We start from the raw sequence: 17625 nt of genomic DNA, 5'->3' as shown, positions 1-17625 counted from the left end.
TAAGGAGAACTATGGTAAATGGTCTTGTTGTTGAATAGCTAGTAGGCCAAGAAACTCAAGTCACGTAATACTTGTACAGTAGATTCTCTGGTCAATCAAACTAGGCGGCGAAAATCAGCCAGAGCAAATGTAAACGAGACAAAAACCATGAACATGCAAAATAGAAATATTCGACAAGCGTATTTTTTTTCTTTTTCACTTTCTTTCGTCTGCGACACCCGTCTCTGATGCTTCAGCGAACGTATTAGTTTCGCCGACGAAACTTTCAGATCTTGTTCCACTACACATAGCAAGGCTTTTTCACAGCAACAATTACCGCTGTTGGGGTATTAATCTTTCGAGAGGGATGAAACTGGACACATGTTTAGACCTAGAACACATACATGTATTAAAATTTTAAAAACAGAAGATTCCACCGGAAAATTAAAATTATTTAAAGAAAAGTTGGCCTGCAAAAATAAAACATGGATGGATTCCTCAAACCTGAAAACCTGACTGCTATATTGTCTGTTCGGGTCTGTTATTTTGCTAAGGAGGTCTTCAAGCGGGATCTTTAGGTATACGAATAATGGTCTTGGTAACATTCCCTTCATACTGAAATCTCAGTCAACCAATCCAAAATATCATCATATTGGAGCGATTGAGAAAACTGAACCAAGCAATACATAGACGACTTTCACTGTTATGCGCTTTTCCAGGCAGTAAAATAAACAACTTGAAATGTAGTTAAATTTTGCTAGCTAAATATAGACACTACTGAAACGATTTACTCTTACCATTCGATGGAAATATATAAATGGATTGTTTGTTTTGAAGTTGTAACAGGGATATCGTAGAAAGCCACCTTAGACAGATTAAACTTGATATCCAGGCATTTATAGCAATTTAAAATTGCCCATTTTTGAAGCGTTATTGTTGGTTATTTAAGCACATTAAGCCCAAATGAGTGGTCAGTTACATGTATGACAATACAAGTAAAGAACTTTCGATTCAGGGAAACTTTTTCTAGGCCGTACTTTCCCTTTAATTCTAGACAACGTGTGTTCCTTCAGGGTGGCTGTCGAAAGGCACTTAAAATTACGGGCACGTTTGCCAGTAAGGTTATTTTTTTCGGGGATGTTTTTCGTTTCTTGTTTGCAGGTAAGGGAGTGTCGAAGGAGGGGTGGACCTTTTTGGAAAAAAAAATGACTTCACTGCTACATGTATTTATTTTCCCCTTGGAATTAGGGTTTTTTACCAAATGAGGTTAAAAACTTTCATTTCTTGGTCCCCAAAGAACTATGATCTGTGTAGGGATGGGGTTTCTGCTTTGTTGCCAAGAGCATATCACGAGAATATTTCTTTTAATTTTACCAAAATAGCCCTTCAGGATTCAGAGTAATATGCATTTATTTATGTATGATAAAAATTTTTTGCTGTGCTTGGTTTACACAAGATTTAGGTACATTTTGTATTTAGACTTTGTTTTGAAAGAAAAAGAAAAGCCTTTGTTGTTGTAATTGTTGACCATGCATAAGGACCATTTAAGTCTGAGTCAGTGGAACATATCTTTCTTAATTTTCTAGCTTGATTAATTACGTTCGAGGTACGAGAACGCAACACCTAATTTGTGTTGTAAGGGAAGTTTTTTCGAGATTGCATTTTCGTCGACACACTTTTGCCTCGCTTTGAGGCGCTTGGTTACGTTTTGCCTCACTTTGACGAACTATCGCACGTGGTGATTTGTGCGTCGTCGGCGTTCATTATTCTAGCGTTTGGTGAGGTGTGATAATCTTCCATCGTTCATCGTTGAAAAGAGCTGAAAGATTGCTGAAGGTCTGTCAACTGAAGTCTGTAAAATTTTACTTTGGATTAAGCATGGTTCGTCACTGTCCTTGGAAAATGTGTGCGACTCCTCGCGCTTGCATCAAACCGGTTTGTTTTGCTCGGCGGCCGTTGTGCCACAAAGTGAATCTACCGAGTTGTGTAGCTTGGCGGCCGTTGTGCCACAAAGTAAATCTACCGAGTTGTGTAGCTCGGTGGCCGTTGTGCCTCAAAGTAAATCAATCGAGTTGTGAAGCTTGGCGGCCGTTGTGCCACAAAGTAAATCTACCGAGATATGACGCTCGTCGGCGCGCCATTTCATCATGACTTGTGATATTTACGGCATTGAAATCAACAAACTGAATTTATTTTGTCCAAGCGTTCAGCACAGAAAAGTAATCTTAGGTCTTTAATACCACAAGCTGAAAAGACTTGCAAGTAATAGTTTCATTTTAGAGTAATTTTCAGTAGTTGTCTACTTGTAGAATTCCAAATAAATAGTTAATGATTACGTCTAACAAGTTGTCACGTTCATAGATGCAGTACAGTGGAATTAGATCGTTATATCGAGGTATCGTTATAACGAGACGCCCGATATAACGATATTGCCTTAAAATAACCGAAAATATCTTTATATCGGGGTAAAATTAACATGTGCTTTTTTACTACTGTACATATTGTTTAATTAAACTTGTAATGAGTATCAAATGACTCACAATTTGCAAAGCATTAGACGTTATCAAGGTTACACAACAAAGTCTGTGGTATGAATCGTAAAAGGGAAACAAAACAAAACAAAACTTAAACATTTGATGTTGTATCTGTGTACTGATGCTGTAATATCGTTATATCGGGGAAGATTTTACGCTCGGTACGCTAAGAACTCAGCGTTATATCGGGAATATCGTTATATTGAAGATCGTTATATCGGGGTTCTGTCCCATACATTTTACTGTAACTTTTGCCGGGACATAGCATTTTTATCTTTTTACCGGGGATATCGTTATATCGATGATCGTTGTATCGGGGTTCCACTGTAATAACATTTCCCTATCGCACGAACCATCCACCCTCCCCCCTCAGTTGCTACCTGTACCAAACCTGTACCGTCCTACAAACATCGAACGCACTCGCCTAATCTTCGATTACCCCTAGTCTTACAAGTATTAGTGCCAGGTTTAAGTGGTCAATAAGTACATTGAACTCTCTAAGTACTAAGTGTGCAGTCAACTTTCTTCGTGTATGTATAACTTAAGGGCACATTAATTTGTAAGTGTACATTACATCTTTGTATGTGTGCATTCAAGTCTGTAAATTGAACCTTTCTTTTCGTGTAGAGAAATCTTTACTAAGTGTACATTCAAATCTGTAAAACACATGTTAGCAAATTGTAATTGTACATAATCTTTGTAATCACCCTGTTACATTCCTCTGTAATTGTGCATTCAATGTTGCAAATGTAAAAAGTCACATTTAAGGATGGTGCCTACTACTGTTATTGCGCATACATTCTGCGCATCTCAAGATACTCGAATTCCCTATGGGTGATGCTTATTAATACAGGGATATTTGTGTGCAGTTGAAAATTATGCAAGATAAAGCAGAAGTTAGCAAGTGCTCTTGATACCTAAAAAGAAAATTGGGGGTAACCATGCATTTGTCAGGGATAATTAAGCTTGAATTTGGAAAAGAGCGTCATACATTGCTTTGTATTTTAAAGCTTTTTTTTTAATTTTATTTTATTTTATTTTTTTTTTACAAATACTGTTGATTAATTATCTTCAAGAAATGCTTGGTTACCCCCAATTTTCTTTTTGGATTTCAATAACACTTGTTAAGATCTGCTTTCCCCGTACATTCAGTAAATCATTCAAAAATACCTTTGAATTTGTTGGCTCCGTCCTTAACATTACAGTTCTATTTCTTTCTCTTTTTCTGAGGTTTTCTTTTTTTTCTTTAGATTTTTTACCCTTTTTAGAAACGTTTTCTTTAGTCTGGGAGACTGCTGATAGCATTATAGTCTTCGAGTAGCTGATCCCTCCATTTTTTCCCCTTTTTGCCTTGATAAGCTCATCCCAGTGTTTTTGAGCTCTTTTTGTGTGCTTGCGATGCTGTCGCTCTCTGTGTTTCAAAGCTTCAAGTCTATATTCAGTGTGCAAAACCTCAGCTGGATCATCACTGTGGTTGCTCTTTCGCTGAATTATGTGTCTTGCATCATCATTCTTTTCAACGCCTGAAACAATAATCGCAAAATGATAGCATGTCCCTTGAGTTTATAATCACAAGAATTACAAGTTAGGCTTTTTAGTGACTGATTAGAGTAGAAAACAGTATTTCAAGATTTTTCATCACCTTGACCACTAAACTGTTTTATATTGTCATTTTTCTCTATCATTTGTGGTATGTGATATGCAGCACCATGCATGTAAACCGTGACTTGGTCTTTTCTGTAGCCAGTTCTTTTTTCGCCAAGCTTTGTAAAATTAGTGTTCCACTCCTTTATCTGTAGATTTGAACAGAAATCATAAATTAGAAGTGCAGAAAGTGTCACTTCATTTTCATGGATTGTTTTGTACCGGTACTGAAATAGTTCTGTAGAGAATGGCTCCCATGAAGAAATGTATTTGAAGTAAAGCTCTGCTTTTAGTCCTGATGATAGGAAATATTCAACTTAGTTAACAGTACAACAAATTGGTCCAGCTTGTCATTGAATCTGAATGGAATAATTAATGAAGCTGAATTGAATACTTGGACTGTAATGTTGTCTTACAGTGTACATAAGTACTTTATGAAGAGATAAATATTGTTTAGAATGTAACCTGTACCTTCCATAATTGTATGACCAAGTGACATGTGTTCTTTTGAATACAGTTGAAACTGGCTAGCCTTTTGGGGAGTTCTTGTAGGAGCTTTTTTCTGTCATCTCCCATGAGACTGGTCCAGTCCCAAGTTCCACTGCCTTTATTATCTGCATTTCTCTTCTCCCATATTGAAAAAGACACACCACAGTTGTTTATTGCAGCTATAAGTTTTTTGATGAGTTCTGATTTTTCTACAGATCTCTTTTTTTGTAGAGGAAGAGCTCTTCTTGTAATCCCACTGCATTGCATCTTCAATTCGATTCTAATGTAATTCATCCTGAATGACAAGATCGAGTGGGATACTAAGGAGTGGCTTATGGCAACAGCAGTAATTTTCCCTACTCTTCTTAGTTGACAATTCAAAAACATTTCCTGTATTGTATGCTTTAGTGGTGCAGCATCATAATATTCAGAATCCTTTGACATGTCACCTCTTGTTGGAAATGAAAACAAAAGTGATCATCCAAATTATTAATTATTATTTTGATTGAGATTCTCTAACTTAAAGGTTGTAGTTCTAGCTGTATTGAGCTATTGTCATTTAGACAAATAATTCGTTCATTTGCTTCCAGAAAGACATCTTTAAATGATTCCTCTAAAGTCTGGCGGGTCTCACTGCCATTTACCACAGCAACAGTGTATTTTCCTGAAAATATAGTGCTTCTAAATTAACGATGGGTTGATTGAATGTAGCAGGCTGTTTGGCCAGTTTGGGACAATAATATTATTATTTGATTAAGTCAGCAGTTACAAATAATCCTGCACTTAACTAACCTTTCGATGACAAAATATCATGCACCTTCTGCAGGATGGTAAAACTCAGAAGAATAAAATTGGTCATCCTGCTCGTACGAGCCCCATCTCCACTCAATTTAACTTTTACTCTCTCTCCATACTGTAATGTCCCTTCACTTATCTGCAATTAAATTGAACATTTTTTTTTTAATGCTAATAACTATTTTAATTTTCCTGTGTAACAGCTTCTGATTGATTAAAAGCTCACATGCATCTGGGATGTTTATGTTAATTCACTTATACATAATTACATGTAGTTATATGCGTGAACAAGCATGACATAATGCATATGACACAAATTTAAAATGCATTAATTTTGGTTTCATTATTATAATCTCCACCCATAATAATATCTTATGATCACTTTTCTTTATACTCTGTTATGTATAATTACAAAATGAATAATTGTTAAGAGTTTGAAAATACTTCTAGAAGTGAATTTCTAAGAGACATATATGGATCAATGTTTGATGTCATGAACAAACTTCCTGTAAATGACTTACTATATTGTAATGAATACACTTAAACAATCATTGAAACCATGTCTGGAACATCGGTTAACAGCAAATAGTCATTTGTTTGCACAGAACATCTTTTAGCACTGTATAGATTATTTCCAATAACCAAACTATTGTTCAAAGTAGAATTAGTCCACGAACTAATATCTTGTATTTGATGGTATATAATAGCAGTAAGTGACATTGCTACACATTGCTTACCAGCATTCACACCAAAGATTGCTTCATTTCCTTGACTAGAGTCAGTGGGCACAGTGGTTGTTGGATCAATGATATCAAATATTGTCGGACCTGGATTTTCCTCCACATCATCACCTGTATTTTTAGGTATTGCTAATGCTGTGTGTGCCATCAATGTTTATTACTGCTACTCCAGTAGATGCTGCTAGTGACACTGTTGGATTCTCAGGATTCATGGGAGCATGTCTATAGATTTTTACTACAGTGTGGTAAATTGTTTTAATCAAATGGCCTTTCCCAGCACCACCACCTCCAGTTATAAACAAATAAACTGGTTCAACATTTTGTGACTTCAGAGTGTTGAGGTTTTCATTTATTTCTAGTCCATGAAAGCACCCTGTTGTAAGCTTTGCATTGCATTTTTAATTATGTAATGATCTAACTGATTGACGTAATTGGTCATCAGATATTCCTCTTGGCTGTTTATACATTGTTAGTGCTGATGAACTGTGATTTCCAGTAGTCCGGGAATTTGCACCAAGCTCTGAGGGTACTTGTTCTTTGAACACCTTATCTAGTGATGATTCATCTTAGAATTCTAGTTGAATTTCAGCATTCTCTTGATCATTTATAAGATCATATGAATGAATGACAGTGCTGCATTGTTATGGCAAATTTTCAACCAATCACGCTTGGATGCATGGTGGGCTGAATGGAGTTAAACTAAGCATAAGACCCCAAGTACGCATTACGGACCTTTTTTTTTATTTTCATTTTGTTTTTGTTCGGCCTGGCCGAACTATAAATGTTAGACGATCCAACATGTTGGTTGCATGTTGGACAGTCCAACACGTTGAAAATTAGGGGGTGGCCAAACGATACCAAACATCCATTCAACATGTTTGATCAAACATGAGACGCATTGAGTTGTGGGTGAGGATATTTCCCAGCGTACACCACGTTGTAACATCCACGGATTTTTGCAACATGGCGGAGAGGAAAGATAAATTTAAGTGTTGTTTATCAGTGTTATTAGTGCTTGACGAGCTTGAAGAAACCGAGTATAGAGCAAGTTAACGAGATAAAACAAGAGAATGGATTCGAAGACGACAAGAGAGTGGTTATTTTACCAATATTGTTCGAGAATTAGCCGCCGAAGACACGCCAGCTTGTCACCAGATGATAAGATTACAAGTTTTAAAAAGTGCAATCTCTCCCAGTAAACCCACGTTGAGTTGTAGCATTCGTTGCGTCCTTGTACAGATTTCTTTGAGTTTGTTTTTGGCTAGTTCGGGGGCGAGCTGGGACCTTAGTCCAACAATTTTATTCCTAATATCACTCACAGATATATCTAGTGCCTCTTCGATCGAAGAATATGCTCTTTCTCTCTTGTCTTTCAGGTGGTAGTCGGCACAAAAAACATCCCATAAGCATCTATTCCCTTCCAATAGGTCGATCAAGCGGTCAGTTTCCTCGTCGCTCCAACTTCTTGCTTTTCGTTTTGGTGTTGTTTTTTTTTTTTGCTACAAGTCTTATCGACATTCTGGGCTGCTTCCTCGCTTGCTGACATTTTCAAACTACACTGACGCAAGCAAGCGGTGTCTATGGTAACGACTGAATTTGCGGTCACAATGCGCGTGCACGCATACAACATGTTGTTGAGACTGGCCAAACGAACAAATTTTCACGCATCCAACATGAGAACAAAGAGAAATGTTGGATGATATTGGATTAAATGTTTGATACTGCATCAAACATGTTCCAACATCATCCAACATGTTGAGTGGTCATCAAACACGGTGGCCAAACGATAAAATGTTGGTCTACCCAACATGTTGGATCGTCCAACATTTATCGTTTGGCCGGGTCTTAAGACACATCATACAATTTAGCCTCTTAAATTTGTTGTGGGAAAAATTCGACATCCAAAATAGACTTAAGGGACTTTCCCTTTATGCAAAATGGCTGTGACGGAACTAATTGCTATTGTTCGTGGAGAGTTTGAAATGAGTACCGTGACGATCCTACCATAAAAGGAAGAATTTTTCGTTAAGAAATTTGGGAGACAATATTGACCAACAATAATTTCAACACGGACTTCGCCCTAAATTAATGGAATTAATACAGAAAATTATAAAAAAGGGTAGAAATTCTAAAACGATCCAATGCACACGCATTGTTTGATTGTAAAGGTGCGATCATCGAATTATCAAATAGCAAGAAAATTTTCAGTTGGTCAATAGTTTTTGTAAACCAGAGCGGTACCCAAACCGTGTATATCGGGAGTTAATAAAGAAAAAGCTCGTCCAGAAAAAAAGCACGATGGAATCCTGATGAAAAAATTGCATTTTTGAAATGAACAAAGTTCGGCTTATATCAGACTATAATCAGACCATTGAGAAAGACGAACCAGAAGGCAATAGACTAGCACGAAGCGAATTCGGAAAGCTCACACGCTTAACTAAAGGAGACAGAAAAAAAAAAAAGAGTTGAAGATGGTAGAAAGAAAAGAACTATTTCAGACTGAATAATAGCTGTCTTAAGAGAAAATTAATCACAAACAAGAAGGCTGTTTAAGCTACGATATTGATCTTCTAAGCATTTTAACGATTTTGTTTGACAAATGGCTACTCTCCACTGAATCGCTCTTACCTGGAAAGACATTGATGAGCTCACAGTGCACTTCTTTGAATCTTGTCCTTCGCGACCACGTTGTCCTAAAAAGTCTCGATACCTATTTTCGTCCCTGTTCGACTCCCTTCGGGTTCAGTTATTTTCTAGTACTGCGATGGAAATTTTCCGTCGTTGACTGATCACGTGGTGCAGCTCCCCACTGAGTGGCACAGGACAGCTGTCAGTTTATTTGTGAAATCATTTCAGTTGGGTCGACTTATTTATACGACTACTGCAATTAACCAAATCGTTTGTCGCTCCATTTAATACAAACAAAGATTGTGCCCCTCTTAGGACTAGCCTGCAGGCTATATTATTACTCTTCTTCTCCCGTTCCTTACCACAACTTACATTAATAGAATCGTTAGTTGGATGCATGCAACTAAAGCAATTAATTTCTCCTTCTTTCGGACTTTAGACCAATCGAAATATCGATAGTTTTCTGGAAATCCGGCAGAATTCAATGTCATTAGTGGCAGACAAAACCGAGAAGAAATATTTTTAAGAATGAGTACCAAAACTGTGTTCATCGTAATCTTTAATGTTATAAATAGTTATTAACAACAGCAGGAATGTATTTTTCCAATACTTTTACTCATGTTATGTGTGTACAAAGCGACATTTAATAAGGATTGTGAATCGCCCGATTCGATAACACACACAATGACCCAGACATATCGACGAAAATGTCAGTTTAGAAGGTGAGTAATGGCGGACCGTGGAATCAAAAACTTAAATAGCCTTTGGAAAAAAATCAAAGCTTAACATTTTCCCAGTCAAGTGTTGAGCAATCACACGTTCAAACTTTCATGAAAAAAAGAAGTGATTTTTTAATCATAGTAGCAATTTACGGGTAATAAGATTCCTCTGCAAATTGTTTTTAGTTGTAAAAAAACTTTTACGGAAACTCAAATCGAAATTTGCTTTTTCTCTTTATTAAAAATTCAATTAACGCGAGAATTCATGACTGGAAAAGTTTGGTCATAAAAAGAAGGAAAAATCTTCTGAAGCCTTGCAGTCAAGTAAACTTTTAAGAAGGCGTTTTCCAAGCAAGTGGTGCTACTTTAAAAAGTGGCACCTCCTTCGTAAAAGGGCGGTCAATTCAAACTATCAAATGGAAGAAAAAGAACTATGAAAGAAGCAGCTATTTACCAAAGGCCACAGCGCGTGCTTTAAACAACTTTAACTGAAGCCTAACCCTAACCCTGATTTTGCTTTTTCTCCTTATTCAAAAAAAAAAAAAAAACATTTAACTAGACAATTCTATGAGTTCCCAGTGAGTGATTTAAGCTTCTGTCAGAATGGATTTGAAATTTGCATCTACTTTACGAAATGCCACCGAGAGTGCTTTAATTAATTAAACAACTTTTACTGAAAAATTTTTCTCAAAGATCGACGCTTTGTGGTATCGGCCAGTTTTCCTAATCCAAAAATCTAACTCTATCTCGTTAAACAGTCCAATTCCACGAAGGGGGACTAAATCCCATTCACTACTTGCACAATCCCATAATACACCTCTATTACCCCCCAAAACGTTTGCATAACCATTGTTTGCAATTTCTCCTGGGACATGAAAATGTCCCAAGGAAGTCGAAAACAACTCCTATGCAGATTTTTGGGGGGTAAAAGAGGTGTATTATGGGATTTTTGCAAGTAGTGAATAGCCCATTTGTACCTGGGAGTCTAAATCCGCTGGCAAATTTGTACCGGGGGTCCAAATTCGCTATAGGACACCGGGCCACATTGGTGGAAGTGCTCTATTAAAAAAAAAAAAAAAACACTTCGCCATCCCTTCACCCCGCGATGTCTACGAATTTGGAAACTCGTGCTAGCGAGCAGATTCTGTATTCGTAATTAAGATTATAGAGCCACAAAAACCATTACTCCAGCGTGCCGTAAATTAACAAAGTCTGTAATGCAATAGAAATGCGGTTACTAAAAGACAAATAAACTACATGTTAAAATTAGGGACGAAACGGACAAAAATCGATGAGAGAGTTACAAACGACCAAATAGACGAGAAAGCTGATACTTACAAAGGCTAATAGCTTTTTAACCCTTTCACCGTCAAAAATGCAAATTGACAGTTATAGATAATACTCCGCGCCAGACGATTTTACTCGTCAATGGGAAAGCCCTCGGCAGTCAAAGGGTTAATGAACAACAGAGCAATTGATTAACTTTTGATATAGACAAAGCACGAAACCACACAGAAAATTAACAGAAAATAGGCGTGACACGGAAAAAAAAGGCCCTTACAAAGAAACAAAGAAAGCATATTTACAAACGGCAGCAACAGACAGCAAGACAATGGGAGCGTCGTAAGCAGGAAACAGTCAAGAAGCATGTCATGACCGGGCAAATAAACAATAGACGGATTAAGAAAAAAATTCAATTTCACTTACATACATACATTCTTTATTTGATAAGTAGGTTGTGTGAAAGGCAGCCAAAGGGCTGATGTGGACCTAAATGTGGTGGACTTCCGAATATTGCTTGTTTGATACAGTTCAAGTGCAATATGAGAGGATCATTGCTTATCACATTTCAATGCACAAATCAACCAAAACCTTTGTCAAAAAGATCGTTTTGAAGTCGAATTAATCAATGATTAGAAGATGGTTTCTCGTATTAATGCTAACAATAACAAACTAACAATTAAGCTTATAATTTAATATTAAATATACAAGGGAAAATACACACTTATGACTGGCTAAAAATAGTGCATTTCGCGCGTAACACTGGGCAACTTTTAGCTGTAATACGAGTACAAATTCCAAATGAACTCTCCACAGGTTTCCAAGTTTTCAGTTGAATGACGTTTGGACTACATTTTCGTAAAAGTGTGAACTTAACAAACGTAATCTGTTTCAACAAATTGGTTTAATGAACTACATAGAAAATTAAAGCATGTGTTGTCAAAATTCTTCATTTTTTCCATATCATCAGTATGTTAATAACCCTTATAGGCCGCAAAGGGCCAAACTGCACTCGAGATCATGAAGACGAATAGCTTGCTGTCCTCGCAGTCTGCTCTCATTACTGCAATGTGATTTTTTTTTCTTTCCTCCATCTCGAAAGAAGCTAAACTGTATCGAAACTCAACATGATTAAGTCCTTTTTTTTGACGCCAAGTTTTTTTCTTCTTATTTCAAAAAAAATTCTCAATCCAAGTTTTTTACTATAAGCCCTGATTTAACTAACTTTAATACTGGTAACTATAAAATTTCAATTTGCACAATTTCACTTTCGGAAAGAGCCGCTGCCACTGTGCTTCAGCAACAATTGTCTCCCTATCGAGGTTGCGAAAATTAGCACATGCAAAAAAAAAAAAACTGATAAATCTTGAAGCCCATTGCTATTTGAACCTCGTCAATCGCGATTGACGTCTGTCTGTGGACAAGACAGAAGACGATCGACAAAAACCTCTTCAAGTTTTCGTCGCGTGGTTATGCAAAATTTCAAATTATGTGAATTATAACTAAAAGTGGACGAAAATCTACAAAAACCTGTAGCGCCCTAAATCCGCCGCCACAAACACTTGAGCCTGCTCGAAGGCTAAAAATGTGTTTTTGATAAACTGCTACCAAAATAGACATCCAAATCGCAAAAATCGTTGACATAAAGAAATGAATCTACAGTGAATCTGTTCAGTCATTACCGGCGTGGACGGTATAAGTTGCAAACGTGAGGTGTTTACTCAAACGTCAGGTATTTATATAACGACACTCAAATGCTAACCGTTTTATCTGCGATACTCACCAATACGAAGTTCCTGCTCGAAGATCACGGCCACTTTTTTTCACGGGCGGATATTTCGTGAGTGCCGGTGCCTGCTCTTTCACAGCGTTGTTGACTGGGAAAATGTTTAGCTGCGAGGCTAATTAGCTGCGAGGCTAATTATCCTTTTGTCTACTGGCCTAGACCCTCTGATCTTCCGACCCTCTTACCTGCTACAGTCTTTTTAAAGTAAAGCTATGATCCTCCCAGTTATAAACGCAATTTCAGCAATTGCGTAGAGAAACTGTCGTCAAACGGATTTTCCATTTGGCAGAATTGTTTCCAAGTATTTTATAAGCAAAGCATTCGTGCTGGCCACTCATCCGATCAATGAAATTCACCAAATAGTTTGTCGCTCCACTTAATTTGAACAAAGATTGTTTTCCTATTAGTAGGGTTCAGTTGCTCCTTGAACGCAATTACACGCAATTGAAAACGTTTTGGTCCAGTCTTCAAATCAAAGAGTAGCCATACAAATGATGTTAATCTTATTGAGGGCAACACCGTTGTTAGTAACAAATGTGACATTGCAAACACCTTCAATGATTTTTTTGTGAATATCATCCTCTCATCTTCCTGAACCGTGGCGAGAACATTTTCTAATGATTTCTGTAATCATCCAAGTGTAGCTACAACAATTAAGTGCCAAAAGAGCTGAGACACTTTGTTCTTTTAAGGAATCTCGAACAAATCCCTCCCACTCCCCCCCCCGCAGGAAAAGCTGCGTACGCGCCTGAGTAGTTTTTCAGATAATGTATGCTACTGATTGAAAGATTATATGCGTTCAGCTCAGACAACAAAAGGCTTGTGAAGAGGACAGTCAAACGCTTTTGATAGATCAGTCCCAGCCAAAGATGCGTGCTCCTTTTTGTCCAGTGAAATCTTTGATTATTCGATTACACAGAATGAGGCGGTTTGCGGGCGGCTGAAATCCCTACAATTTGCCGAATGCCACAAATACAGTGATCGGTCGGTAATTTGATTTCAGGTTTTCATCACCCCTCTTAAAAACGGTTGTCACTTGACTACATTCGAGAAGGATCGATGTTACTTTTCACCGGTCGAGGAGTTAAATAGTTTTATAATTGGGCCAGCCATGACACAAGCAACATCCTTGAAAAGACGTGCCGGGATGTTGTCATAAACCAGCTGCCTTTAAATTGAAGGGGGGAGTGGTTTCAAAATTCCCATAACCATAGTTGAACTGGGAAGACCGCAAATAGAATAAAATCACCTTAATGTTACATTTTCCACTTCCACTTTCCCCTCTCCTTCCGCCCCCCTCCCCTCCTTTAATGTTGGTAACGGAAAAAGGAAGTGTTGGCGATAAGAAAACAGAGAAAACAACATTGTTGTGCATGTGTGTGTGTGTGTGTGTAGGGGGGGGGGGGGAGGGGGGAGGAGATAGGTTCTGCACTTAAGCTTGAGCGGACGTTAGGTTATCGGTCCTTAAAATATGATATCTAAACGATATCTATGTGTAACAACGGTATGTAATCCGGCATTGTGAGCTTTTCTTTATAAGTTCTATTGCTTTTTTTGTTAGACAGCCCCCCCCCCCCCCCCCTCTCCTGCGTATGTACCTGACTACTTAAGCAACAGTTACCAAAGAGTCTATCAAAATAGTTGGCTACAGACTCTATGTTGGGCTCCTTGCTATTGAACATTTTTCTTCACGATACACTTTTTAAGCCCACCAATTCAGATGTCTTTAATTTCTCATGCTGATGACACTCAATTTCTTCTCTCTGGACCTATAGACTTCACTGAATTATGATCTAGCTGTTGAATCAAAATGTTTCCAAGTGAATGGTATGTCAACTAATCCGTAAATTAAGTGCCTCTTCACGTGGATTCGTAAACCATTGAGAATATTTCTGTCTTAATAGATAACACTGCACTTCAGATAGCTGATAGAATGAAACACTTGGGGTCTGTATTGACAGTGGGCTTCATTTCAACGATGCATGTTAAGGAGATTGCTCGAAAAATCAACATCAAACTATAAACTCCGTGATTTACTGATGCTATGAAGAAAAGTTCTTCCTCACTTAACCTATTGCTCAATTTTCTGGACCACTGGACCACAATTGTCTGGACCACCTGTTACACAGCAAAAGCAAAATGCTGATAAACTGGAGGCGCTAAGAATCCACTTTGTAACTTTTCAGCTGCTTTTTTAGAAACATCAAACTTTAATAAACGGGCCCAGGAAAAAGTTTATTTAATTTCTACCCCTCTTAATTCTATTTCTACAGGGGCCTGAATGCCATTGACGCAGAGTTCCGTATACCTGGCCGTGATATATATGGAGGGCTCAAGAATCACAAAGAGTAGTTCACATGAGTGATACTGCTATCTAACTAGGAATACTCGTGATCATAAGTAACGCGTTGCTCTATTCAGTCAGGAAATCAGTTTGTTCTGGTGTACTGGGACACCAGCCTGAATACTGAGTACGGTTAGAAAGATTAGGGTCAGCTTAGGATTACTTTTGGTTATTGTACAAGGATATCAATTGACTTACTGTTAAAAAAAAAGAAAGTAGTAATGAAAATAACTGTGTTGGGTTAAGCATGTTCGTCCTTGCATGTAGTGTATTGGTGAAGACACAGGACTATCGATCTGGATGGTTAGAGTTCGAGTAGCGGTAAGTGCATTGAACAGTTCTTTGTTTCCTTACTCTGTTGTAATATTGAGACTGAATAATTAAGTAACAGAAAGCGATAAGATAATAGGAAACACTAAGAAGATGTGTTGAGATGCGTTAAACAGATCTTGAGGGAAGGTACGGGTGTTTTCAATCCTTTTGGTAGAGTGCGTATCCAACTTAGGTAACATGAGAATCACCAATTTAACCTATTGTAGGTAAAAACGGATTCAACCTGAGCCCGGATTTAACCGCGACAACATATGCACCTGTGTGTCATTGTTTGCATGTCTCCTTGCAATTGCTTGTGCGCCGTTGCCTGATGTCGTGATTTTTTCCCCCTTGGTTGTTATCAAGGCTGCCAGGCTTGCTTTTACTGTTCGCGTAATTGTGATGAAAATTTAGAAGCAGATGCCCAAATTTAGGAAAAACGTTGCTCGTCAACCAGCCATTGCAGTCTTGTCCTCTTTCTTCCACGTGTAAATCTGCGAGAAGTACAGATGTTACAAGGCAAGGTTCTTTTTAGCGTTTCTTATTATTTTGTCTGTTATATGTGATCTCGGCCGCCTCCATCTTGGTGTTTGTGTTGCAGGTAAAATCCGTTCTCAGGTTAAATCCGTTTTTACTTCGGTTAAATTGGTGATCCTTATTTTACCTAGGATGAATACGCACCCAAACTAATCAGCCCCCTATAAAAGGATTGAAAACACCTATACCTTCCCTCTAGCTCCATATTACTCATCTCACCACATCGTCTTAATGTTTCGTATCATCTTATCGGTTTCTGTATTCATACACTTACCCGTTCAATCTCAACATTACAGCATAGTAAGGAAACAAGGAAGTCAGTACTATTCACTTACCGGTTCTCGAAAACTTTAAAATTTAAACTTTATTAACAAAATAATCAATTTGTTGGTCCAAGGGGGCCTGAACTAAAAAACATGATTTTACAAGAATCTATATATACACTATTAAAAACGATGAAAATTGTACAATACAATTGGTCAATCCACTTAGGAGATATCATTAAGAACGTCTAATCAAGTATCGGTACTGAATTAAATGTCAGTATCGTCTCCTTGGCGCACAGCAGATGGAATGAATGCGGCTGCGAATGTCTTGGTTCGGCGTTTAAAAAATTGGGAATGTTCTTGGATTCCTGAGTCCGTAGTGATGTGTTTTCTTTTCAGATAGTAAACAGTTCAGCTTGTTGGTGGGTCCAATAGCAGATTCGTATAGGACCCTCTAGATCCATAGCCCTGTGTCTTCACCACTACGCTAACATCCTCGACCCAACACAGCTCTTTTCATATTTTACTTTTGTATAATAAGTCAATTGATATCCATGTATAAACCAAAGCTAATCCTAACCTGCCCCTAATTTTTCTTTAGGCTTAATTTAGGCTTCAAAAAAAGTTCCTTCAATTTATCTGAACTATATATGTGAGTGCGCATTCAACCTAGGTGAAATGAGGATCACCGATTTAACCTAGGTAAAAAGGGATTCAACCTGGAAACGGATTTTACCGGCATAAACATTTGAATTGGGCTTTTTTATACGTCTGTGCCGTAGTGATAGTTTTTACTGATGTGCACTGTACAAAGGCGTTTACATAAACAGTATACGTGCCGCTACCAAATTGATTTTTAATGTTCTTGTGAGCCCGTGCCTGTCTGCTCCTATACACACTTTGCGCTCGTTGTCTAGGATTTGTAGGCATTCAGTCTTATTCTCTTGATTGCATGTATCGTTGTATGCCTCTCACAGTTTGTGTATCAATTTTGTACATTCTAATAAGCCCTTGTTTGTATTCCCTGTTGTGGGCAAAGTTCATAATCCTTTGTTACTTGTCTGCTACTGTGATCCCAAGTGCTTTCTATTGGTGCTTGTATGTACTCTTGTGCACCTGTGTCTTCGCTTTTGTATATGCTCTTGTGCGCTTGTGTGTCTTAATGTTTATATTTTCTTTTTAGCGCCTGTATCTTGATGTTTCAACATCTTTAATGTGTTCCCGTGTACTCATGCGCACCTGTGTCTCAGTGTTTGTATGAAGTCTCGCGCCGCTGTGGCCCACTGTGTACTCTTGTGTGTCTTAACCCTTGCCGTAACCCTAAATCCCCCGCCCCACCCCCCTCCTTTTTGAAACCAGAAATATCCTTGTTATTACTGCAGTTCCTAGACAGCAAATTTAAATAAGGAATTTGAGGTTCCTAATCATAATTTGCATTTCTCTTGAATGCCTGAGCCATTGTGTTTGCATTTACTACTGCGTGACACGTTCGTGTTTTAACGAATTCACGTGTACCAGGATAGTAGTGTAAGTGTTCGTAATTACTGTTGTTTTTACGAGAGCTTCAGGGC

General features: G+C 37.9%; 2 protein-coding genes and 1 long non-coding RNA gene across 4 annotated transcripts in view; 1 reads left to right on the top strand and 2 right to left on the bottom strand.

Annotated features, from left to right (window-relative positions):
• Positions 1-5410, bottom strand: part of LOC138057059 (uncharacterized) — a 274162-nt gene extending 268752 nt beyond the window's left edge. The window contains exon 1 of the mRNA XM_068903076.1: positions 5167-5410. The gene's annotated coding sequence lies outside the window, so the exon portion shown is untranslated. The remainder of the gene's footprint in view (positions 1-5166) is intronic.
• The window catches only part of LOC138057062 (uncharacterized), a 553865-nt gene that overhangs the window by 143541 nt on the left and 392699 nt on the right, over positions 1-17625 (top strand). The window lies entirely within an intron of this gene.
• LOC138057057 (uncharacterized) lies at positions 2198-8637 on the bottom strand. 2 transcript variants are annotated; one of them, XM_068903066.1, is made up of 5 exons: positions 6179-8637; positions 5439-5580; positions 4629-4941; positions 4156-4306; positions 2198-4036 (listed from the first exon to the last, which is right to left on the bottom strand). In XM_068903066.1, the coding sequence occupies exons 3-5, from the start codon at positions 4938-4940 to the stop codon at positions 3600-3602; spliced, it is 900 nt and encodes a 299-aa protein (XP_068759167.1). In that variant the 5' UTR covers position 4941; positions 5439-5580; positions 6179-8637; the 3' UTR covers positions 2198-3599. The 2 variants fall into 2 exon arrangements, with proteins under 2 accessions (XP_068759167.1, XP_068759168.1); XM_068903067.1 differs by lacking the exon at positions 4629-4941.

Source organism: Montipora capricornis, chromosome 7 (genome assembly GCF_036669925.1).
Source record: "Montipora capricornis isolate CH-2021 chromosome 7, ASM3666992v2, whole genome shotgun sequence".
In the NCBI taxonomy this organism is placed as follows: Eukaryota; Metazoa; Cnidaria; class Anthozoa; order Scleractinia; family Acroporidae; genus Montipora; species Montipora capricornis.
This window is presented reverse-complemented; position numbering and strand designations above follow the sequence as displayed.